The sequence below is a fragment of the Lathamus discolor genome, chromosome 12 (assembly GCF_037157495.1).
Source record: "Lathamus discolor isolate bLatDis1 chromosome 12, bLatDis1.hap1, whole genome shotgun sequence".
NCBI classification, from domain to species: Eukaryota; Metazoa; Chordata; class Aves; order Psittaciformes; family Psittacidae; genus Lathamus; species Lathamus discolor.
The window spans coordinates 9147698-9172245 of NC_088895.1; the positions used below are offsets into that span (position 1 = coordinate 9147698).

At 37.7% G+C, this 24548-nt stretch overlaps 1 protein-coding gene across 6 annotated transcripts in view; it reads right to left on the reverse strand.

The window, feature by feature from the left end:
• Window positions 1–15472, reverse strand: part of SFSWAP (splicing factor SWAP) — a 49551-nt gene extending 34079 nt beyond the window's left edge. For 2 of the 6 annotated variants that reach the window (XM_065693150.1, XM_065693148.1), the window contains exons 1-9: window positions 15073–15471; window positions 12466–12635; window positions 11797–11934; window positions 8855–8940; window positions 4965–5190; window positions 4407–4522; window positions 3401–3536; window positions 500–737; window positions 38–169 (exon numbers count right to left, since the gene is read on the reverse strand). In XM_065693150.1, coding sequence (XP_065549222.1) covers window positions 38–169; window positions 500–737; window positions 3401–3536; window positions 4407–4522; window positions 4965–5190; window positions 8855–8940; window positions 11797–11934; window positions 12466–12635; window positions 15073–15332 — 1502 coding nt within the window. In that variant the 5' untranslated portion in view covers window positions 15333–15471. Of the gene's footprint in view, window positions 1–37; window positions 170–499; window positions 738–3400; window positions 3537–4406; window positions 4523–4964; window positions 5191–8854; window positions 8941–11796; window positions 11935–12465 lie in introns of all 6 variants that reach the window. The other 4 variants (XM_065693149.1, XM_065693153.1, XM_065693152.1 and 1 more) reach the window with 4 other exon arrangements.
• Between the last annotated feature and the right edge of the window lie 9076 nt (window positions 15473–24548).

The following is a 24548-nucleotide window of genomic DNA, read 5'->3' on the forward strand; positions in this document are numbered from 1 at the left end:
CTTTTAAGGCGGAAGTTAAAATAACATTTTCTCTTACCTGAGATCATTCTTGGCACGAACACTGGTTTCAAATTTTATCCCATTCCTAGCAACATACTCAGCTAACTTATCAATAACAGGTTGGATATCTGGAGGTGGAGGTATAATGGCAACCACTGGAGCGATTGTGCTGAAAACATCAAGAGTACATCGCTTTTATAAACAGAACATATCTTTCAGACTCTTGCTTTAACAAAAAAAAAAAAATTACATAGAGGTTTGCTCTCCATTTCATTATCCAGTTAAAATAACTTCATTTTCCATCATGCGAAAACATCATAGTAGGTGAGTAACAATAACCATGAACAATATCAAAGATCAAAAGGGAGATAATCAGAGTTGGATGAACATTGGCAAATGATACTGAGGAGTCACCAGCAATAGAACCCTTACTAAATACTTCATATTGAAGTGCAGGAAAGAGACCCCTCCAACTAAGCAGCAAATCAGTATCTGGTACCTTGTAGATGTTGTGGTAGAAGTCAACGCACTGCTGCTATCGGTTGTGTCTGGGGGAGGTGGAGGTGTAGTACCAGGGGGTGGAGGGACTGTTGCTACCCCTGTGGTGCTTGATACAGTCACCCCTGCAGGCAATGCATTGTAGTAGGTAGCAACATCTATTCCTGGAGGTGGAGGTGCGAGGCAATAGGTTCCATCAGGCAACATATAGTAACTGTAATACATGGCTGCCACAGTTGCTGTGAAAAGACACATTAAAGAATCATGTTCTAATCAGAAAACACCCTATTAAAACAAATAAATAAATAAATCCAGATTCACACAACACCCTAAGAAATGGTACCTAATTTCTTGTATAAAAAAACCCAAACCAAACAAATAAAACCCACATAATTAAAGCAATTAGGATGAATAAGAAATATGTAGATTAAGGAACAGAATCAGAACATACTGAAGGTCATTTGGAAGCCAGAAAGATATAAATAAAGAAGTGAACCAGAGAAGGCCTATTAAAACCTGACCTTATATGAAATCATTCTTCCTAATCTAATTCACCTCTGGCAGTTTAACTCTGTTAGAACTATGTATGCATTAAGAAAGAAATGTGAATATATTCAAAACATTGAGAAATTAAACCACTAGTATCACTGTATACATGTATGTTAAACCACTATATCATTGTAGATAGACATGCACCTACTTACTGAGACCTCAAAACGACAGGTTTTGCAATTCAACACTACTACAATGAACAACAAATTTGAGCAAGTTTTCCACATGAGAGGCTTCTCCAAGTCTAAATATTAATTTCTTGAGAGTGCAAAGGCTTATGGCTTGCTTTCTTTAAGGACAGTATTTTATAATGCTTTAATTTACTTAACACTTTTAAATGGCAGTTCTTGTAAATCTAAAGATTTTCTGCAGAAAGTCATATAAACAGAAAGCATTCTCATAAAATATGTCAAAGGATTTACAGTAAGAATTTACATTTCTGGAGGCAAAGTTTAATCAATGCATTAAATTAAAATGAATTATGCTCTTAAAAGTTTCATAAACATTCCTGTGTGGCAGTATTTACTTTCTTCAAAGAATAAGTTACCCGTAAGTAGAACAGAATGAAGATCTGTTAAGTTTTAAAGACAGGGAAAGGAGCTGCAAACTTGGCTTGAACTGCTACTAAATTATTATGCCCCAGTCTGCATCACACACGTTCAGATTCAAGGCTCACATGAAAGTAATCAGAAAGCTGACAAGCATTATTCTGCAGAGAGAGTTATTCTGATTTCAGTTTTTCCTGAAAGAACCAGTAATTTCCAATTTGTCCACAGAAATCTCATTTCAGTTTTATTAAGATTCTCTTAAGGTTCAGTTTTAAATAAAAATTACTTCCATGGATATTCCTCTGTTTGTATTACAAACTGACAATCCTTGTAATCTTTTTGGAGGTTTTGAACCTATAGTGTGTCAAGATCAACTCAGTTCATTATGGTGATACTTATTTGCAACAACTTTACTAAAAAACCCCATGAATTACATCATCACCACTAATTTGAAGTAACACTACTCATCAACTACAAATTTATAGTATCATGAAACCTCACTGTAGTGAAGGCTACAATATGAATATTCTTATATCTCAATAGTATCAAATAGTTAAGTCCCATAAATGAAAGCTTACGTTTCATCTCTATATTTAAAGAATCAAGGACTTTCTGAATTCTGACACCTGAAAAGAATTAGAGGCACCTAAACCCAATTCAGTTTGGCTTCACCTTGCTGAGCATCAGAACTCACAAAATTTGCAGGAGCATTAAACAAGGTCTGAATTAAGCAGCTTCAAATATCATGGAAATCAGACACATACAGAGAAGTTAGAATAATGTTGCTAAAAATTTCATAGCAAAGCTGATTCTTAGAAGAGACTATAGACAGGAAAGTATTTACATTCATCTCAAGTGATTCAAATCTAAGATTAGAGATTTCATAATAATTTGGAAACAGGAGAAAGGCTTGGTATTTCATTACCAGGCATGGAAAAAAGCAATTGAGCACACAACTTTCCACGCTGCTCGCTTATATCATTCCTTTTGTTACTCTTCTAAAAAACAAAATAAAATAGAATACCTACTCCTTTACTACAGAATGCCCTCTGTAGCTATAGAACTTCAGAGTTAGTACTCCCTTCTCAATATTGTAATGAGAAATAAAATTTAAAAGATCAATTTTTTACTTTGAACTCTGCACGTTCCTGCATTTTATTTTCAACATATATATTTCTGTGCACCAGCGCACAGAATAAAAGGTAAACAACAAAAAAAAATCTAGGAAGTGACTGTATAATAAAACTTATTTATTTGCCATAAAACTATTTCCATCTTTAGAGCAGAACAGCACACTAAAACCTGGGTTTAACACTTCAGTCAGATCCTTCAATTTACGTGATTTTATGTTTGCACATTTTTCTCAGTGTTAGGCAATCCAGCAAAACTGTTCTAAGTACATTTACCATCTGCATCTTGCTTAATATAGTAAGCTTCTTTCTATGGGAATCTCATGAATTACTTTATAGAACAGTTTCATATTCAACAGTGAAGGCATTCATTAGGCTTCATTAATAGAAATTGATTGAAGTTATCAAAATACATTATGCTAACCATACTCACAGACTGGAGACTTGGCCCTCTGCCTGCCCACCCCTCTCCACCCCATTTGGTTTCTTAAGCAGCTAACAATTTGAGAGACACCCAGTGGAAGAACACACCTTCCAAGACTGAGGAGATTGAAAACGAATAAATACCAGTTACAAATGACCACGTATGAAGCTAACATACTTTCTTCCCACCAGTATCCACATAAAATTCATTAAGACACATCACCAGCTGCCTAATCACAATGCACTTACAATCAGAAGAATATTCTGCTTGTGATGTCTGTACACCTGCCCCATCTGTTGACTGTGGTGTAGAGGAGTTATTATCTGATTGCGCTTTGCGCACCAGTGCAGCAAGTGGATGATCAGGGTCCACCACCTTCAAAGGCTAAAAAATAAATATATGAGAACAGACAAAAAGATGAAAATTTGAAGTATTGACTTAAAACATGAGAGGATCAGCCTAATTTGGAAAGTGAACTCACTGAAATTAACAGACATCAATGATATTGTCCAAATACTGAAGTTACTGGTTTTGTAGTTCTCACATCAGAACTATCTTCTTTGAAAATTAGTGGAAAGCATGACAACACAAAAAAATACTTGAACATGAACATAATCCAGGACATAAAAAAAAAAATAAAAAAAAATCGGGTATTACTCTTACTCATTTATTGCCAAGGCTGAGATAAGACACAGAACCTGACTTGTCTAAATATCAGACAGCACCATCATTCCTCTGAAAGCTTCAAATGTGTACAACCGTCTGTCATTCCCATTATTCCATCATTGATCAAACTCAGAAAATAACATCCAGCAAAATTTACATTTAATGAGTAACACATTCTGCTGAAATATTAATTCCCTGAAACTATGACTTCATGTCAACATTTTATCTACTAAAACCTAAAAAGAAAACACTCACTCTCTACTTATATACAGAAAGCATTAAATATCTTAATCAGCTTCAATACAGGTTCTGTGGGATAAATCCTTGAGTGATGCCCTCAATACCAGAGGGCATCAAAAATAGAAATATAATTCCTTACAAATGGAAAAATTATGATTTATGTACTAGAGAAAAAGTAACTTGAAAGTTTACCAAAACAGACCTAAATTACAAAGACATAGTCAGGGAATGGGGTGGGAAAGAAAAGAAGTTGGTAACTAAAGATCTCAGCACCTGCATATTAGAATTTTTGTGCCCATAAATTAGATGCATTACAAGGTAGAAAGTAATTTCAATAGGATCAAGTACCTTCATGAGCTCTTCAAGCCTACTGCATTTTTTAGATGCAAAGAGACTTGGATGTAGGTAATTTCCATCATCATCATCATCGTCATCATCTTCTTCCTCAGATTTTACTCTGGAGTCTAAATAAAAGCAATGTCCAAATTTTATGTAGGTTTACTACGGATTTGTATTGGGAAAGAAAAACAGTACAGGACAAGCATGCTTAAGAAACTACCATTTTCATAAATCTGCTTATTCACCAAATCATAGATGTAAGAAGATACTGCTGGTCATCATTAAAACTAACACCTAAATGCATAGAACAACTTCCCACTGGACTGGAGCTATACAAGTGTTTCTAAGAGCTCAAAGATCAGAGCAGCTCTTCGATCTGAAAGTTTCCCAAACCCAATCTTTTAAAAATCTCCACCAATTTAAGCAAGATGTTGACTCATAACATCAATCTCAACTGCAGGATAACAGCATTGCCACTGCAACGCACCAGAAAGATGTGGCTATTTTACCAAAACAGACCAGTAAATGTTTCAGTGATTCACATCCATTTGACAAACAACAACTTACTTTTCTTCTCATCTGCTTTACTTTCAGAAGGAGCAGCGTATCGTCCCTCTTTCATAGCCTTCTGAATGAATTTGTAGTAGGGATTGAGGTAGTGATCAAATCGCAAGAAGTCAAATTGGGAGTTGCGTGCTTGCTTGGCTTTCAGCATAATCTCAAACTGTGCTCCCTGCTTGCAGACAAAGTTTGCAGTTCGTTCTATAATGGCATGCATTTTTGCTGTTGGTGGCTGTGGGAGCAAAATAACATATATTTGTATTTTCATAAGCAGCTTGTGAAGTAGGAACTAGAAACAGCAGTGGTTCCCTGCCCCTCTTCCCAGCTTTCTCTAGCAACTCAGTTTCATAATCAATTTCAGCTAGTGAAAGCACACTAGTGCTAAAAAAACCAGTTCCAGTCTTGCCTAGCTGCTCATTCATTTCCTTTTGCAAAATCCTCTCCTATCAGCATCAACTATTTTTGACACTGCACACCAAACTGAATAGAACAAATCCTGATTGAGTTTGATGTAGCAAAAAATTATCTCAAGCCAGGTACATTCCATAGCCACAAAACCACTTCTGCTGGCGAAAGATAGAAGACAGAGATGTTTCTTAACACAGCGGTGTCAACTTAAAGCAGCCCTACCTGACAATATCCCCAGGTGCTCTGAAGACTCAATATGCATGGTCTTCTTCACAACCACTTTCCTTTATTCTGTTACCACTTACTGTGCAAATATACTTCTCTAACTAGAAAAACCTGTTACTATGCATTTGGTTGGAAGGAACATGTTGCATCTTAAGCCCAGTGCAACAACTGCGGTTCCTATTTGCTGTTATGTTCGCATAAAGAGTCAGCGCTCTAGTTCTTTGTTTGTTAAAGTCAGTTCTCTAGTACTTTAGCAATAAAACAAAATAGAAAATTAGTAAGGTTAGGCAGCATCCATGGATTTCCACTCCTGAAATCCCATCCAACGAGCACTGTCATATCAAACACAAGAAGTGAGTAGAACAAGAATATAGTTATAGAATGAATAAATTTCATCTTTCACTGTGTTTAATTTCATACTCAGCTTTGTTTTGTCTTGTGCTCAACAAGCTGTAGAAAACATCCTCTGTCTGCCTATAAAGATTGAAGTGTCACATAAAAATGCAAAACGGAAACGATTTTAATTGGTTTAGATAGAGGAGTATGTTGCAAACCTCAGAAAATCTTTTTCAGAAAACTGGAAGCATTTAAGTGCTGCTCTATTTAGGTGGAAAAAGTGAATGTGATCAAACAGCACACTTTAAGGAATTATTTTCAGCCAACTAGATCCTTTACTAAAACATCATCTTTAATATGGAAAATAATCAGCTGTTTCAAATTTTACTTCTCCCTCTAAAACACTACCAAAGATTATATTAATTAGAGGCAATGAAGTCCTCAACAAACTGGTTAACATTTTGTGCATTGCCAGTTTCACTATTTAATTGTACATCAAATTTCTCTGTTTCTGCAGTTCTTACACAGAAATACAAAATACACTTAAGGATGAAAGATTCCTAAACAAAGCTGCAAATCAGCAAGGAAGCTCAAAACAGACTGTATCCGAAATTACTAGCTGGTCTTGAATTTGAAACCAATGCCACTATAAGCTCTGGCAAACAGGCACTATGAACAAGAATATGCTTTTAATTGACTTTCTAAGTTTTACAAAGCCACTGGTCTACAAAACTTTAGAAACTTTACAAAGTGAAAAACATTAAATGGCACAGACACAGATATCATAAAATAATAAAACCGCTAAACATTTAAACTGATAGCTGTTAAAAACTTCTGAAAGACTATTTGCCAGAGCAAAGAGAGAAACCTTCTGAAAAATACCGTAAGTCCTATCGTCTAGTAAGATATTCTATTCCAATCTTTAAAATAGTATTGTAATTGAAAGTTTTTCATGTGAGAGTCTCCCTTACTCCCTAACCAATGGTTAAGCAACTATCCTCCAATCTTCAGCAAGCCACTGGTACTCCGACTGGTTTTCAAATTCTATCCTATTCTCAAGCACTGCAGTTTCCTCCCCAAAATGATTCAACATTTGTGTCGTCCAGCTGCCATGACCATCAACAAGGCCATGTCTTTCACTGACTTAATGAGCTTGAATGTTCATTAGCAGTAAACTCAGGAGAGACCTAGACCACCACCCTGCTATTTCCACAGATCAGCAATATGTCTGCACACCTCTTCCAGTCACTTGTGGACAGACATAATAGCAATAGAATTAACAATGCATCTCTCTCTCTTCTTTTTTTCCTTTTTTTTTTTTTTTTTTTTAAGGTCGAGCCAAGAGGTTTTTTTAAGCAGACCTGTAAAACTTCAACAATGACTTACCAGGCTTCTATCCTTCAGACTAACCAAATCAAAAAGATACAGAATAAACACACTCAGTGGTAAAACTGAATGACTTGACTAGAACAACAAATCAAGGCTTAAAAAAAAAAAAAAAAAAAAAAAAGAAAGAAAAATCCCACAATTCACAATCCAAGGTCAAGTCTACATTGTTTGAGCTGCTGCCTAGATACTTTGGTTTATCTTTAAAATCAAAGCCAAATATGCCCACATAACCTTTCTGTTCATTCGCATACACTAAAGTTCAATAGTGGACTGAGAAATTACTTCAGTAAGCCCCACACTGCATTCTGCAACTTACATATAAAATATATCTGAAGTTACAGAATAAAATTCTAACAAAGCAGCTATCTAAAATACCAAGCATTCTTTCACTGGCAGTTACATTTTGGAAACAGCATGCAAATGTTAAATAAGCAGCTTCTCACTGAGCACTCAACATTCTTATTCAAAAACTGAAGTATAACTCAGAGTTAAAAGGCAATAACATATAAAAATCTTCCCTGAACTCAGAAGCAGGTTTTTAAGAACTTCACTAATGAAATATAAGATTGTAAAGAAAAGGAGAGGAAGTAAAATCAGAACAGATAAAGTTGTACATTAGATATGTTAAATAGCTCTTACTTCATATAAAAAATGTAACAGGATAAAAATTTTCAATTAAAAGCTAATGAAGTAGAAAAAAACTCCTACACAAATAGTCTTTGTTCACTACTAGTTATTCTAATAGAGTGCTTTGAATTTTTACTGGCCCAGGTTATCAAGTTCAGGAGACAGCCCAAATATAAATTAACACTTTCATGACCACAGAATAGGAAAAAGAATGTTATCTAACTTTCCAGTATCTTTCATGGAATTTAAAATAAATTGAAAATCCTCATGGTTACAACTGTACTCAAGCAGGTGACTGTTCAACTCCCTTCAGGAGAAATACATTGAGTTGCAATGAAATTTAAACTTTAATATGTGGCAAATTCCGGTAACATCACATGAAGGAAAGAGCTTCTATATGCTAATACTTCCAAGTTATTTCCGAATTTGCTAGAAATAAACTATTGCTTTTCTCCTTAACAGGCCAACCATAAACACAGCTTTTATATTTGAGCACTTTCTATTCCCATCACACTGGGACTCAATTAAACAGAATCCAGATAAAAACCTTGAACAGAAGCAATATTTCATTTTAATGATCCTTTACGTTTGGAATGTCAACCCTGACATCTCAGCAAACATCCATTCCAAGAACAACTGCCTTTTTTTCTGCATTATCTAAAGCAATATCACAAGTGATAGTAAATGCACTTAGCATAAGCACTGCAACAATTTCAGTGTGAAAAAGAAGATTCAAGGGAGTTGAGAGAACTCAGAAATCCAAGAAAGAATATCTGAAATATAGCTATTATTTCAGATTAATTTAAAATGTACCACACTAAAATTAATGGGAAAAAAAGCAATTCAGTAAAGCACCACAAACTCCTTGAAAACTGACAGAAACATAGGTTGCTTTAAACGGACACACATACCAATTCCACATCAGAAGGTACGTTCAGTCCCGGGGGAGCAACAAAAGGCTCTTCATTTTCTTCTGTGTTTTCTGCCTGAGCTGTTTCTACAAGAAAGGGCAGAATAAAATACTATAGGACAAACAATGTTAAAGTACTCACATGTTAACAAAAAACTGCTAAAATATATTTAAAAAGATGTACTTGAATTTGATAAATTTCTTGATTGCACAACCAGCATTTGCACTGAACACATTTTAATATGATTACTCTTCCTGGTGTTATGTGTGATATATTATGTCTTAAGAGAGATATTAGAAAAACTAAAACCCTATTAACCTTTGCCCTGACTATGGTATTGTAGACAAACAAGTGTCAAATCAAATAAGAAACTTTCATTTTCACAAATATTACTCTTTAGTTTTACAAGAAAACCCATGCAAATTTAAGGGGAACCATTTTCAATGCACTGGTTGGATCCTTTGCTAGCAACAACTAAAATATTAGATATCCAATACTTCTAAAGCTGTTAAAAACCCGTATTTCTGGTCTGTTTAAATTCAGTTCTGTGTTTATCAACCATTTCAGCCCATGCAAACAATCCCAAAGCATTTTCATCAGCTTCCTCACCCTAATGGAAATTGTATAGGAATGCAATAGGGAGGCTAAAATACACTTTCACCACCTACAGAGATAAACCAGCAGTTGTCTTACTGACTGATTAAAATAAACGTTGCCATTCATCTATGAGTTCAGTCTGAAGTTGGTATGGTTCATTTTCTATCAAGTTTAACATACCCACATATTTAACACATTTTTCACATGAACTACTCATCTAAAACAGTTATTCTTCTAAAAAGACCAATTTGGATTACATTCTGTTCACTGGTATATCAGAAACATTCCTCTGAAAGGATTTTACTTCACAAATTTTTATTGTAACTGAAATGGAAAGTTTACTTTTCAAAGTAACTTTCATATTATCTATTCTACTAGCTTTAGGAGAAATGTATTCCAGTTGTATCATAACAAATCAGATAGCACAAACTGCATGAAAACCTGATTATGGGAACTGTGGACATAGCAAAACAGCCTAATCATCCATGAGATGTCACAGCAATTACTGCACACAGGGTCTTATCCATGCAAGAGAGTTAACTTTTTTGCTGCTGTCTGGTGGCTTGTTGGGGACAGGGTTATTTTTTAAATGAACCCAAATAGTTCAACTCCATAAAGGCACACAGAGATTTTAGCAAAGGACAGGAAGAAGAAACAGCAGAAAAAGCAGAACAGGACTGCTGCCTTTGGCAGCAGCTCCAGCTAACACCTGAAGTGTTCACAGAACTACAGCCTGTAATTCACATTACTTTTATCTGCATCTTCCAATACTGGATTTTACTCTGGTGGGATTTATAAAAAAATGAACTTACAGCTCTGTTTTATTGGAAATTATTACCACATAGCAAACTATAAAAAGTCTGTACAGTTCAACTACAGAGAAAAAAAAAGAAAATATTATTATTGATGTTTCCAACTCACTTCAACCCCATGCACTTTTTCCCCCAAACACTATCAAGTGTTACAAGAAAATGCTCCTTTTTTATCCACCACTACTAAAACTTTTCTAGAAGATAAAGAGTTTGGTAAAAAAACTCACACCAAGCCAATCTTTCAATGACCTGCTATGAGGATCTCTACGTCTTATCAGCAGCACCAAGAATTCTCACATTACACCACAAGACTCTGTAATATCTTAGCATGACAATTCCATGCTGCATCAAATATTAATTAATTAAATATTAAGTTGTTGGAAGATTGGATAGTTCTCTCTCTCCTAATGACTAATGCATTTCAGCATTATTCCTAAAAGCATGACTTCGTTAAGGCTGAAATACATTATTTTAGGTATCAATCTAGGAAAGCAAAATAATGTAGAGCAACCCAGACACAGCTTGACCTCACAACAGCTCTCTTACTAAATGAAACTGAAACGTTTTATTTATTACACGTGATCAAAGGCAGATTCTGTAACATTACGCACATTTTCAAGCAGTTTTGCAACGGCCTCCTACAATACAGACATCCAGTAAAGGTTCAGCAGATTTGTCTCTTTAGTGACTGAAAGGGCATTCGCCTGTTTAGTCTCTAAGCAGTAGAGAAAGATGGGGAAGCCAAATCACAAACATTGCTCTCTAGCACCTCCAAATTTTTAGGAGGCTTTTTCCTACGTATATGTAGATCCACATAACATGAAAAACACCCATATCATAAGAATACTCAAAAAAAGTATTTTACACACAGAGAACTTGGAAACTAATCTGGCTATGGAATCTATCAAACAAGTGTGTATAAAACAAATGAGATAAAGCCCAGAAAAGACAACGCAATTCAGCATCAGTATGAAGAACACAGGAGAAACCCTTGGTAGAACACACATGGCATGGACGCTGCCCTGACACCACCTCTCACGGCAGAAAGAAAAAACAACCACTAAATAAGTTTTAGCACCTCTAAAATGATCCTGCAATCTAGCACTCAGCTCAGTAAAAAAAAAAAAAAATGCACATCTACTACCACAGTAACTCACCAATGTGTAGTTAAGACAACCCAATTGTTAAATAAACAATCCTTACTTTAGTAGGACATAGTTCAATAACACTTGAAATCCTTAAGGTTTCATGTTAAAATGCAAAGTTACTGTAATTAAAGATGGGAATATGAGAACCTGAATTCTGCACTTTTTAAGATCACAGAGATGGGCACGCTATGTTGAAGACAGACTCAACAGTAATTAGGATGGCAAAATCTAAACTTACAAAAATACATATTCTTATCTCAGATACTTTGAAATTTTTACTTGCATTTTAATGAAACACATTTTCAACCTTCAGCTGCAAGTGACAGACACAGAGGTGCTATGTTCTTGCTCTCAATTAACCTTTGCTATTTTTTTTCCCTCTTACCTCTTTGTTTTGCAGGCTGATGTTCCTCCTCCTCAGTGGGTTCTGAAGGGTCATAATAATCACTGCCATAATGGAATCCCACTGCATTATAGGTACCATCCTCTGCCAAAGCTTCACTCAGTCTTTTATATTCCTCCTCTTGAATAAAAATGAAATTACCAATCATTAGAACATATTTAAAAGCCAATTCCTTAAAAAAAAAAAAAAGGGGGAATTTCCTTACTTTAGTTTTTAAATGGGAAGTTTTCACCTAATTATTTTACCTTTTATGCTAAAAACCGAATAGAAAAACACAGCATGTACATATGCTATCTATTTCTTCCTGAAGAGATAAAGGCTGCAGGTTAAAACATTCTGACGTAGTTACGCATACAAGAGCACAGAATTTCATTCATACAACACTAAAAATGAAGCCGAATATGCTTATTTTGGGGTTTTTGGGGTCTGAAATCCCAGTCTGCCCTCAGCATCTGGGCAATTTCTGTGTGGATCTATATTTAAACTATCCTGAGGTCCTCTCACATACGCAAAGACTCCCGTTTTTCGAATCCACTGGGTACTGTCAAGATAACATCAGAAAAAAGAGAGTATAAAAATTAGGAGTAAATTTAATTTCATAAATATTTATTTAAACATGTGCTAAACTCAGGAAGTTTCCTTAAGCAATACCTTGCCTCGCCTCCTCCTCAAGCAAGTCCGTATGCAAGGCTAAATACCTCTCTTCATCACAGAGGGCTTCTATTCTAGCTTCCTCCTCTGATAATTGATAATCTCTGTTCCATGTGGAATATTCAGCGTCATATTCAGAAAGGTCATGCAGGTGACCACGTCCATCATACCTGCAGGATGAAACAGTTGGTCAATACAGAGAACTTAGGGCTTGAGTTTATGTGACTACTTAAATACTTACCCATTAAAAATGAAACAAAAATACTTATATGTTAAAGCGTATTTCCTTTTAGAAGTTAAGTTTAATTTTGCTAATCATTTGTCACCAACTATTGAAAATTTAATAGTCTAAATTCCTCTCAAAGAAACTAGTAAATTATTACAATTAAAGGCAAAGCTATCCTTTAATAGATTTACGTGGGATCCATTTCCTTAACAGCTCTTACCGTACGTGCTTCAACCAACCAATCAATGTCACTTGCAAAATACGTTTTTCTGGAAAGTCAAATAGCTTACATTCACACAAACCCGAGTACATAAATACCTATCCGTAAGAACCAAACGGTCGAAATTTCCTCGCTTCTTTCTGCTAGTCCCGAACTCTCAGGAGATATCTTCACCATAGAAACTTGCGTCCATTGGAGGTAAAATCATGGCTAGGCTCGGCCCCTAGCCATTTGGCTGAGGAAATAAGTTCTGGGTTATGTGATAGAGAGACACACATACATAGGAACAGTAACATATACATGCAATTTAAGGAGGTTCACCGTAAAAACGGCAAAGATCAATGATGTACAGTTCCTTTCTACTAAGCAGAAATAATTTAATTTGCAGGAAAAGCACTGCATTGGGATAATGTTTTCAGAGAAACTGATTGGAAAGTAAAGTGACAGTAAACTCGACTCCGCTGAGGTGTCTTCCCACACACAACTCTTGACTTGTGCCAACTTGCTAGACCAAAAACAAAGAAAGTAAATATTCTTATAGCGAAGAGTTAATGAAACACGTAGGTCTGGTTAATCAAGCTCTGTCCACAGGCAAACTTCAACCCATGTCTTCTCATAGCAATGTGCTTTTCTCAAAATGGTGGAAAAGAAAACTTGCTGCTGCTGGAGATAAAAGGACTCTAAGCCTCCAAAGGAGTTTATAAGATGAGTAATTGCAAGCTACCTTAACTTACAGATTTGTGTTTAGATTTTTCAATATTATATGCACATACATGCACATACTTAGTTTTTGCTCCCAGCAATTTCTTTAACACCTGTAAATTCGGTTACTGTTGCACAGGATCACAAAAACGGCCTCTACCTACTAATGAAATTGGTTACAAAAGTGATTTTGATTAGAAATGCGCATCATAACACTTTCACTCTCATGCACATAAGAAACTAAACATAGTTAAAAACATTTGTTTACTTTTTCACATCTTTGTGTGTATTTCAACTTCACAAATTAATTTCAATCATAAACATCATTAATGGCATAAACTAATTTAGGGCCCTTTCTTTTTTCTCCAGTCTTACAGAAGGACATGAAAAGACCTTCTCTTACTGATATATAAGCCAAATGTAGTTGTTAAATCAGAAGAGTAAGAATCAGGGACAGCGACAAAGCAACATGAAACTGAGGGAGCAAATATCTATAGTATGTCATGTGATCCTTTTCAAACCAAAATCCTTCCACCTTTCCCACTGAGGTTTTCAGGGTCCGCCACAACTCTTAACTTGTGCTTTCAGTGCTCCACGCAGATATACCCAACCTGACCTCCCATTTTCCCCCCTCTCCAGGAAAATACCCAGAAAATTCATTCTGAATTGATTTATTTTTAAGTCCCAGCCTGCATTGCTGAAACAACTTAAGGAGGCCAGAAGAAACATCAAAGCAGATTCTGCTCCTTTCTGGCTCTGAACCTGTACCTACTGCAAAACAACAACAACAGAAGAGCCACTCCTGACAATAAATTTGTAAAACAAGCATCCAAAATCAGAGCTACTCTGCCCAAGTGCATCATGGCACAAGTTAAAATTTACTAGGCCAAGAATTACATTTGGGACATCCCACCAACAGCCTGCAGCCAGATTAGGTAGGAGAAATAAGAAAACACCATTTCCCCAAACATGGATAAATACCTCTCTGCTCTTCATACTGCACAGTTCTCGCTTAGAGAACACTTGAAGTGCCTAGGAAGTATTTCCATGCACTAAGGCTCCCTTGGTTTCCAAGTAAGAAGAGATGATGTGGTTTGCACTGAGGAAAACATTCCTCCTCTCCACTCGGCTCTGGAAACCCTAGCCTAATCAGTGCAGCAGATAGGCCCAACACACACCAAGTGTCAGAAGGAGGGAACCTTCCCAACACTACCAAAGCAGGAACCCGAGTTCCCACTGCCGAGGGACAGCCCTGCAGCGTCACCGAAGCAGCACTCGAAGCACTCTATCAGGAGGAGCTGCCCTTCACCTCTGCAGTGAAGAAACTCTCCGCAAGTCTGCCAGAGTGAGCCCTTTGTTCATCCCCCGCCCTCACTTGCCCAACAGCACAAGGGGAGGAACAGAAAGAGGCTATAACAGGAGATCTCGCAGCAGAGTCTGGGGGTTGTGTTACACCGACCTATCGATCATGATCTTGGGGTCTCCCATCCAAGGAATAAGGTGTCGCCCCTGCTCCTGGTACTGAGCCTTCTCATCATCTCGAAACAGCTTGCAGGCATAGCCGAACACCAGCAGCTCCACACGGCTATTCCCACATCCACCTCCTCCTCCACCTCCTCCGGGGGGCCCAGGCACCGCTCCCCCGCCTGACAACAACATTAGGGGCGGCGGGCCTGCTTCTTCTGCAGTCCGTCGAGAACCTCCGCCCCCTCCGTACATCAGCGGGGGCTGCGGCGAGGAGGAGGAAACCCGCAGCGACAGCGCCTGTCCGAGAGGAGAGTCCCCCGCGACGCCGGGCCCGCGCTAAACTCTCCAGCTCCACAGCACCACAGTCGCCATCACCCGAAACAAAATGGCGACTCTTCCGCTTCCGCTGGTGGAGTAGAGCTCGGCTGGCTTCCAGTACCCGGCAGATTCGTCGTTTTTCACAGTTCAAGTGGCAAAGTCGAAAGAAAACGCGGAGCCATGAAGAGAGACCCCGCGCTACCGGCCGTGCAGCGCGGCCTCTGGCAGAAGCGTTCCCGTTGCTAGACAGCAGGGGTTGTGATTCCGCGGGTGTGACGAATGTGCGTGACGAAAGCGCGGCGTCAAGGGAGGGAATGGGATGGGCGCGTTGCGGTGCTTGGTGTGCGTGAGGGGTGCGGGGTGCTGCCTGCGCCCTGGGGCTGTTGCCGGAGATCAGGCCTTTCCTAGCTTATCCCGGCTGTAAACGTGTGCACAGGGTTTAGAAAGGGAATGGGGGAGGCTGCAGGGCTTCTGAACGCGGGGCGTCCGCGGTGTCGGTCACGCTGTAGAGAACCACCACAGGGGACTGCCGGAGGGGAGCCAACGGCGAGGGGAGCAGTGCAAAGACAAAGGGGATGCGGGGAGTTAACGGGGCTAGGCAGAAAGAGCTGATAGAGCGGGAGAGGGTCTCACAAGGTGGGTTGTGGGGAGGTGGAGCAGAAAATGGGAATCGCCGTAGGCTGCACATGGGAAGTCCAAGGGGAAACTAGGCCTGGGAGGGTAAACTAGAAGGGGGAAAGCTCTGGCGCTGAGGAAAGTTATAAATAAATAAATTGGACTATTTTGGCAAATTTGTGTAATCTGGGGTGAGACTTCCAATATTTTTTACCTTAGGAATACTATTTTCAACACTTCAGGAAGTACAGTGCTTCCAGTAGCTAAAGGAGGCCTACTGGATGTCTGGGGAAGGATTTTTTACAAGGGCCTGCAGGGACAAGGAAGAATGGCTTTAAACTGACAGACATTTGTATCAGGTGTAAGGCAGAAGTCCTTTACTTGGAGGGTGCTGAGGCGCTGGCACAGGGTGCCCAGAGCAGCTGTGGCTGCCCCATCCCTGGAAGTGCTCAAGGCCAGGTTGGACACAGGGGCTCGGAGCAGCCTGCTCAGTGGAAGGGGTCCCTGCCCGTGGCAGGAGGTTGGAACTGAATGAGCTTTAAGGTTCCTTTAACACAAACCGTTCTACCATAACTATGAAGAAGCTCATTGGTTTGCATGCTTCATAATAAAATTCTGTAAGGAAGCACATAATGTTTTGCAGTTCACAATGGGAGTTAATCCACAGCTTTTGTTATGAGGGATTCTGGATGCCCCTAAATACAGGTAGCGCTGCTGCAGTTTTCCTGTGTGAACAACTTACTGGTGTCATTGTACACAAAGGAATTAAACGTAGAATTGTGTGAGAAGAGCAACACACAAGCATTGGAAAAGAGACAGCTTGCATCGGCATTTAGAAATACTTGCTACCGTGTCAACTTGCTGACAGAGGAATCCAGAAACTTCCGTGGACACTGCTTTATTCATCTGGAGTTATAAAATTGAAAACAGTAATACATGGGATTTCCACAGTATCTTTCCAAGTGAATTACAAAATCTGAGTAGACTTTATAATGCTGCTTTTATGTGTGATGCATATACAGTTTCACCTGCCATTCCATGTCCTACAAAAGATGCTTTAAAAACTCCCAAAGTTAACATCTGTGTTGTTTGCAATGAATATGTGAAAGTTACCAGTAATTATCAGATACTTCAAAGTTGTCAGTGAACAAATCTTCTGAAGGTGAATGCTTCAGACATATCTTACTGCTTTGTAAAAATAATGACTTAAGTTGTTTTAATGAAGGGAGAAGCTCTGAGTGCACCATGTGCCTTTGAGAAACAAAATACAACTTGAACACCAAGGATACAAGTGGGATCATTGTCCAACAATTTTATACAACTGTGTATACGCAATATGTGGCGGAGAATTTTGTGACTTCCTTTTTGTGTCTTCTAGTAGTGCAGATGTTTCACCAAAAAGATAGCATGGCACAAAAATAGCTCTGTGCAGCTTAAGTTGTGATTTAATAACTTCAAACCATTTTACTGGGACATCAGCAGTTGAGACAAGGATGTGAACTGTGCATGAGTCAGATAAAGGACAAAAATGAAAATCTTAGTTACAAAGAATGCAATTACAGAAAGACGGAGGGAGTATTTTAATGATCTTTTTAATGGTGAAATGGATAAAGTCAAGCAAACAGCAATTTTCCAGCCAGCTGAGCCATTTGTGGAAGAACCAAGAGGCGACCGGAACACCCAGGAACAATCGAGCACCAGGTGCTGATAATGTTCCCACTGAATTATTAAGAACAGGAGGGGATAACACTTTAAAAACTAATTTGTGTTAGTTTGGTGGTGTGAAAATAATGTAAAGAAATGGAAGAGGGGAACCATGTGTCTGTGTTTTTAAAAAGGTGACAAAGCGAAACCCAAAGCCTGGGGGAGCATTTTGTCTCTCTGTTACAGCATGTGATGTTTTAGGCTATTTGTTCACATGTAATTAGCCAGTAAACAGAAGAGAGGTTTCTGGAAGAACAGCACTACAGCACAACAGTTTTCAGATCATTGAGTAGCTGAGGAAAAGAATAGGAACATGAGCAGACTTTTCATACAGGGATCTGTAATGGATTTAAGAATGCATGTCATAGTGCATTATGAATTTGCATTGTAATAAAGTGCCCATCCCTTTTTTCCTAGTATGGGGGGGGGAAAATATACTTTTTTCCATTTTTATATGGTTTTTACTATACATCATCATCAGGAAGGAACCTTGCTGCTAATCATAATATAAACTTTTTTAATACATTTAAAGACACATCTAGCATTAATATCTACTACTAAGAAAAAATACTTTGATATTACTATAGGCTTCTGGTTTAAAGCATTTAGGTGGTAGGATGCCCAGGTTATTTCAGTCAGACCTTGATTAGTCCCAGCTGTGATGAAGAAGGGCAAGCTGTGACAGGAGAAATACAATAAATTAAACCCTTTTGTTCTCATTCTATTTTGCTGTAGGTAGGAAAGCAAGAAGAAAGCAAGTAAGACCTAAACCTTTTTTTCATAAGCTGCTACCAGTCTTTTTCCTTATTAGAAGTGTAGTTACATAGTATTGTTTTGCAGTTTATTTTTACCTAAAGAGGTATAATAGCACGTTATTTCTCAGTTCTGAAAAAGAAGTGTGTTGTGCTGATTCTAAAGAAAAATACCATTTACGTACTGTTTCAGCGATACAAAGGATCTTCAGCATACTAAAAGAGTGCATCTGCTATTATTCCAAGCGCATGAAAGGTGTGAAATCTGGAGCTCTGGAGTAGAGACACTGCAGAAAACAAAACACAGGATGGGTAAGTGGTTTTGAACAGAAACATGTACAATTTTTCAGTAGTTAAGAATTTGGGAAGTGGGGTTTAGTATAATTCAAAGAACAGGCGTGTAGTTTTTTATATAGGTCATTATGGGACAAAACATTAAGGATTTTGTTGATCAACTCAAGCACAGTATTTTTTATAGTAAAAATGGAAAGTTTGCACCTCATCATAACAATCTTAACATTGGCACTCTCAAGCTTTTGAAGTGGGTTTGTTATTTTTGTAGAAACTGCTCTGCTTAATCAGGCTGGAGCCAAGATACAAGTTTTTTCTTTTTTGGTCAACACTTGTTCATTATAGAGCTTGGCATGAATGTGCACTTTTATCAGACTTGTTTATTCTACCTCAGTGGTGTCTTGTAATAAAAGCCTTCTTTAGGGAAGGATGCACAGAACCTGCAAGCTTTCCTTGAACACTGAAATTGTGCATGATTATTCTCTGAAAGAAGGTATTTTCTAAGTTATCATGACTTTTTGAGGAGATGTTGTTACTTTTGCCATTGCTGTTGCATCCATGTGGCAATTCCAATCCAATTGAATTGGAATCCCATTTTAAATACAGAATTGCTGTTTAACAATAACTGCTGTAAGCAATTTGTGGGTATGTTATTGACTGCAGTATGTAACCTGCTGCATTAATGAGTTGATGCAGTTGTGGTTAAGGATTTCCAGCTCTTTTTAACTATAAGTTTGCTGTAAATCATAGCTTAGTTGCTGGCTTTGTATTCAGAGAGTTACTTAACTCTTATATGAATTGTAGAAAGATTCTATTTACCTCTTACTAAAGGTTATGAAATCTCCCCATATTCTTTTTAGCACAGTATTTTTATCTATTATTTTTTCTTATTTGGGCAAGTTACATATGTGTGTCCTTCAATAGGTTTTTTTTTTTTTTCTTCTGCTTTGTGTATGTGTGACTATTTCACAGCCTGCCAATTTCTATGGTTAATTTATTTGGTTACTGTCTTTAGGTCAGAGAGCTTCTTTCTTAAAGGAGTTTGTAAGAAGCAGAGATGCACTAAAATGTAAACAGAAAACAAAACAAAAAGCTTGTCATTTTTCCTTTTCCGTTGTTCTTTTTTCTGTATTCAAAACTATCTTCACTGATGTATTTTATAAGGCATTGTATTAGTGTGCGATTGAAAAGGATACATTAAAGCTTATGAGTAGCACTATCAATGTTGGATTTGCTCCTGAATTCTCTTATAGCAGTAGCTTTGTTTTCTTAGAGTTTGTCTCCAGAAAAGTGCTTGTGCATGAGACATTTTCAGTTAAAATGTGCAACAAGTAATTTCTGTTACTGTACAAAAGATTCATAGAGAAAATGAAGTGGCCTTAAAATATAATTAGTTTTTAATTAACCAAATTCTTTACATTGAGCTTTCATCATAGATTTGCTTTTGTTGTTACTGTGGAAACCCATGTCAAGTTTCATCAGGAATGTGTTGTGGTTTTGTTTGCAAAGCATAGTATTGCTGGATAGAAACTTACATTATTTTGTGGGTTTAAGTAATGTTCTGTCGTGCAATTAAAGGAATCAAAATGAACTACTACTTTATAGACAACACTGTGTTTAAGAACAACCTTCAAAGTTGGTAGTGTATCTGTCAGAGGTTTTACACTAAATTCATTGTACAACAAAGCAGCTAAACTTGTGTTTACACTCTGGCCAATTGTTTTTATTCTCCTCTTAGCCATTAACAGGAATCCTCTCTTGCAAAATAATGTCATAGCTGAGCAGGTTTGCTGCGTATAGAAAATAAACTCAATTTTTCCCATGAGTGGTACCATTTGTCAAAAGGTGTGATAGCATTCCTGAGTACATCTTGACAGTCATTGATCTGCTGCTTGAAGAGAACCCCGCTTGATACACAAATAAATGCTTTTTGCTTTTTCTGTTTGTTTGTATGTTACATTGTTGGGAATATAAACATATCAAAAGGTCAAAGTCTGCTCTTGTGTAAACCTGTATTAAAGTCACCATTATTATTTATAATAGGAGCATGCATAAAGAACCCAAGACAGATTCATTAGCTTTAATGGATTGTGAGGCCATATTTATTACTAATAACAAGGAAATGCAGATTATTAATGGCTGTTGTTTTATATGATAAAATGAATGTATCATCTAGGGGAAGGTTTATTCGCAAATTTTGTGGCTTTGGTAATTCAGTTGTGGGTTGTTTTGGGGTGGGGTTTTTTTGTGTGTTTTGTCTGTTTGGTTTTTACAAATGAAGTAAATGTTTTTCAGCAGCCACTGCTTTTTTGAGGCTTCTCTTTCAAATTATGCTAAAGCACTCCTGCCCCCCTTTGTGCTTTAAATAAATCAATACTGTGCTTTGGGCAAATAATTGCTAAAGATTTGGGCTGGGTAGACTACTAATCATTCCTAGAGGAAAAAGGTGGAGCAGCAGCAGTTTGTATTGTTTATTTGCTTCTTAATGTTCTGTGATCTTCTGTTCTAAAGAGTATTTTTTGAAGAGTTTAGTCTTATTTGCACTTAATTTTTAAATGCTTTACCAAAGATTAGTCATGTAAATAACAGGTTGAAAAGTTTCATAGGTAGGAGACATCAGAGGAACCCTTAAGCTTCCCATGGTGGGGGCTATGCTGGGTGTTGATCTTGATTTGGTTTTGATGCTGGTAGTTGAATCTCAATAAATTTTGTTCATTAGCTCCTTTAATCCATAAGCAGAGACACAGGGATGTGTAAAAAGATAAGCGACCAAAAATTATCCTCCCCCCGCCCTTTGCTGTCATACTTTTTGTGGACAGTTTGGAGTATGCTTTTACTATCTTTTAGTTTTGATTTTTCAGCTGTTGTTTACCTCACAATTACTTTCTGATTCCTATGAATGTTCACAAATAGCAACTTCTTAAGTTTAGTAATACATCTGCAGTGAGTCATCTGCTTGTTAGACTGCCATTCACACTGCTGGGGGTTTTGGTGGAGAGCAGAACTTTTAAGTCCATATGGTAGTTGCGATCCTTGAATACAGTCGTGGTTTGCTTAAGTTTGCTGGAAAATTAATTTAAAGTTAGGCTAGGTTGAGGTGTAATGTTTGTAGTGATTGTTGCCACATAAAAATCACTGCGCCTTTGTTTGGGGGTGAAAAGGAGAAAAGTCTTCTGAAAGGTTTACATTTAGAATTGCTGATGGAGACTGCCTGGACATGGACAGTTTGCCTGACAAGCTTGTAGGCAGAAATGTTGCTATCAAGCCCTTGACAGTGTGTGTGAAATTATGTTATTGTATGGACTTGGGAGTAAAAGTTTGTGATGTTTAATACATGTGTTTTCATTAACCCTTAGTGCATCAAAATTTGTGAGTCTAAAAATGTGAAAAATGCTTCTTAAAGTAAACATTTCTTTGAGTCGGAACATAACTTTAAAACTGGTAACGTCAGTGTAGACAGCTTATAAATCAAAGCTGACTACAATTCACCTATCAGTTATGTAGCTGAGTAGCTGAGTAATATCTTGTCAGGAGCATGAAAGAAGGGACTGATAGACACATTAGCCTAGTGCCAGATGGCACAGCGGGACAAGACTTCATGATACTGTTGCTTATGGCTCTTTGCATGTTGAAGTTGGCTACTGTGCAAAGCCTCCAGAAACACTGGCTTTTGAAAAGAGTGTTGCTCTTTTCAAAAGAGATGAAAAGTAAGAAGGATGAACTGCCTTCATATTCATATTGTCAATTTGATTCTTCCCTCTGAGGCTTCAGATTTTCTTGGATGAAAGTTCCTTAAGTTTCTCTTTCAGTGTTCGATGTTTAGCTTCCAAATGTCTCAGCAGTATCGAGTGTTTTACACTCAACAGCTGGTGCTTTCAGAGTGTGCTACACACTGCGCCTTCAAATCAGTCAGTGTAAAGCCATATGTAATTTGCCACTTTCTTGATGTGTGTTTTCTCTAGTGCAAAACTCTCGTCTTTCCTGTTAGCACACTGGCCGGGATCAAGAGAAGGACTTGGGAAGGCAGTGGAGCTGTTGTCCCGTCGTGGTGGATCTGCTGTTAGTATTTCCATAATGGCAATAAATGAGGACTTGAATCCAAACAAAAAAAAAAGCTCACTGCTACTGTTCACTGAAATGTGCTTAAATATCTTAGCCTGTACCATGTAGGATTGAGATAACATCCATTTCTGAAGGTGGTTGAGGTTGGAAAAGATACCTGTAGTTAAAGGCGTGTACTTCCAATGGTTTATTTCAAATATTTCAATCTGAGATACATCTGAGTGGAAAATGCTAGTAAGGTGATGCAAGTGACATCCTATGTTAGAATTATTATTCTAAATTTCACCGACAAGTTGTGCTTGCTGTGCTGTCCTCCTCTATTGATGTAAATTCCCACAGCTGCTTTCTTTTTGGGTGCTGTTTTTCCTAATACATAATTCTACGTGCAAGGCTCGGAACATTATTGCTCTGAGGAGGGGTAAAAAGTGAGCTACCAAATCTGTTAGCAAACTGCTCTAAGATCTCTTGATGCTTCATAAAGATGCCTTTCTGCCTAATGTGATGGTTATGTGTTTTTTAGCTTGAAAGTCTGAACTGCATAATACATTTCAGTTAACATGACTTGCCTATACAGGAAAAGCCCAAACAAAAGCATCATAGTGCTGAGTAAGTTAATAAAATCTGCTATGATTAGTAAAGGCATTAGTAAAGGCAAGGTGTATTTGCCATCTCCATACTGTGTGCAGCTTTGACATGAAAGAAAAGCATGCGGACAGTAAAGAGACAGTATTGGTCAGCATGATAAGCTGAAGTCCCTGCATAGAAGCAATCCAAGCCTTGTGCTCTTTTCTCTATTTCTGTAGGCTTGACAATATAGGAAAACTTCAAAGATCTCAACCTAGTATCTGCCTCAATACTGCCAAAATTATCTGTGTGTCTGTACAGCTGCTCAGACGTGTCTGTGTGCCTGTGCTGATCCAGTCATAGGATGAGACTTCTGGTATTGTTTTCTTCTTGGTTTGCTACTGTTTGGAATCCTAGATCTTTATTCCTTCACATCTTGTATGGGAGCACATTGGTGCTGAAGACATTAAATCATGTTTCAGAATAACTCAGTTATACAGGCACTGTAATTCTTGAATACTCTGATGGGTCAAAGATAAACTTCACAAGCAATAGATGTGTTAAAGATCACTTTGTGTTAACCTCTTCAGTAAGCCCAGGGGTTTCTTCTGCTATGGACTTGAGGCAGAAAGACTTGATTAATTATCTTTGTATTGCTTCTGTTCTGATCTACACAATCTTTGTTGTGTCTTACTGAGTTAAAGAAGCGTCAGGCTGAAGGAAAGTACACCTAAATGTGTTAACACGGAAAGGAAATGAATGCTGCTCAGCAGTCAGTCATTCCTGAAGTTCCAGTAGAAGTAATTTATGTTCAATACCTTGGTGGCTTTTGCTTAACAACTTAAGGGTTTGAAATACTGGATCAGACAACTAGTTCATGTTTCAAAGGAAAATAAAGCAATAACATCATATAGGGTTTTAATATGTCTTGGGAAACAGATTTAATGTTTTGGAGATCTAATTTATGGCATCAGCAGTAATATTTTGGTGACAGGAACTTGAGTTAGAATGGACAACAATAACGTGCAAACTGAAATGAGAGTGTTAATTATGAACATAACACACTACTTCATGTCTTTGTCCTAGTGATAAAAGCAAGGAAAAACTGAATCAGCCACACACAGTGATCCCTAAAATCTGGAGTAATGAAATCCCCCCATGA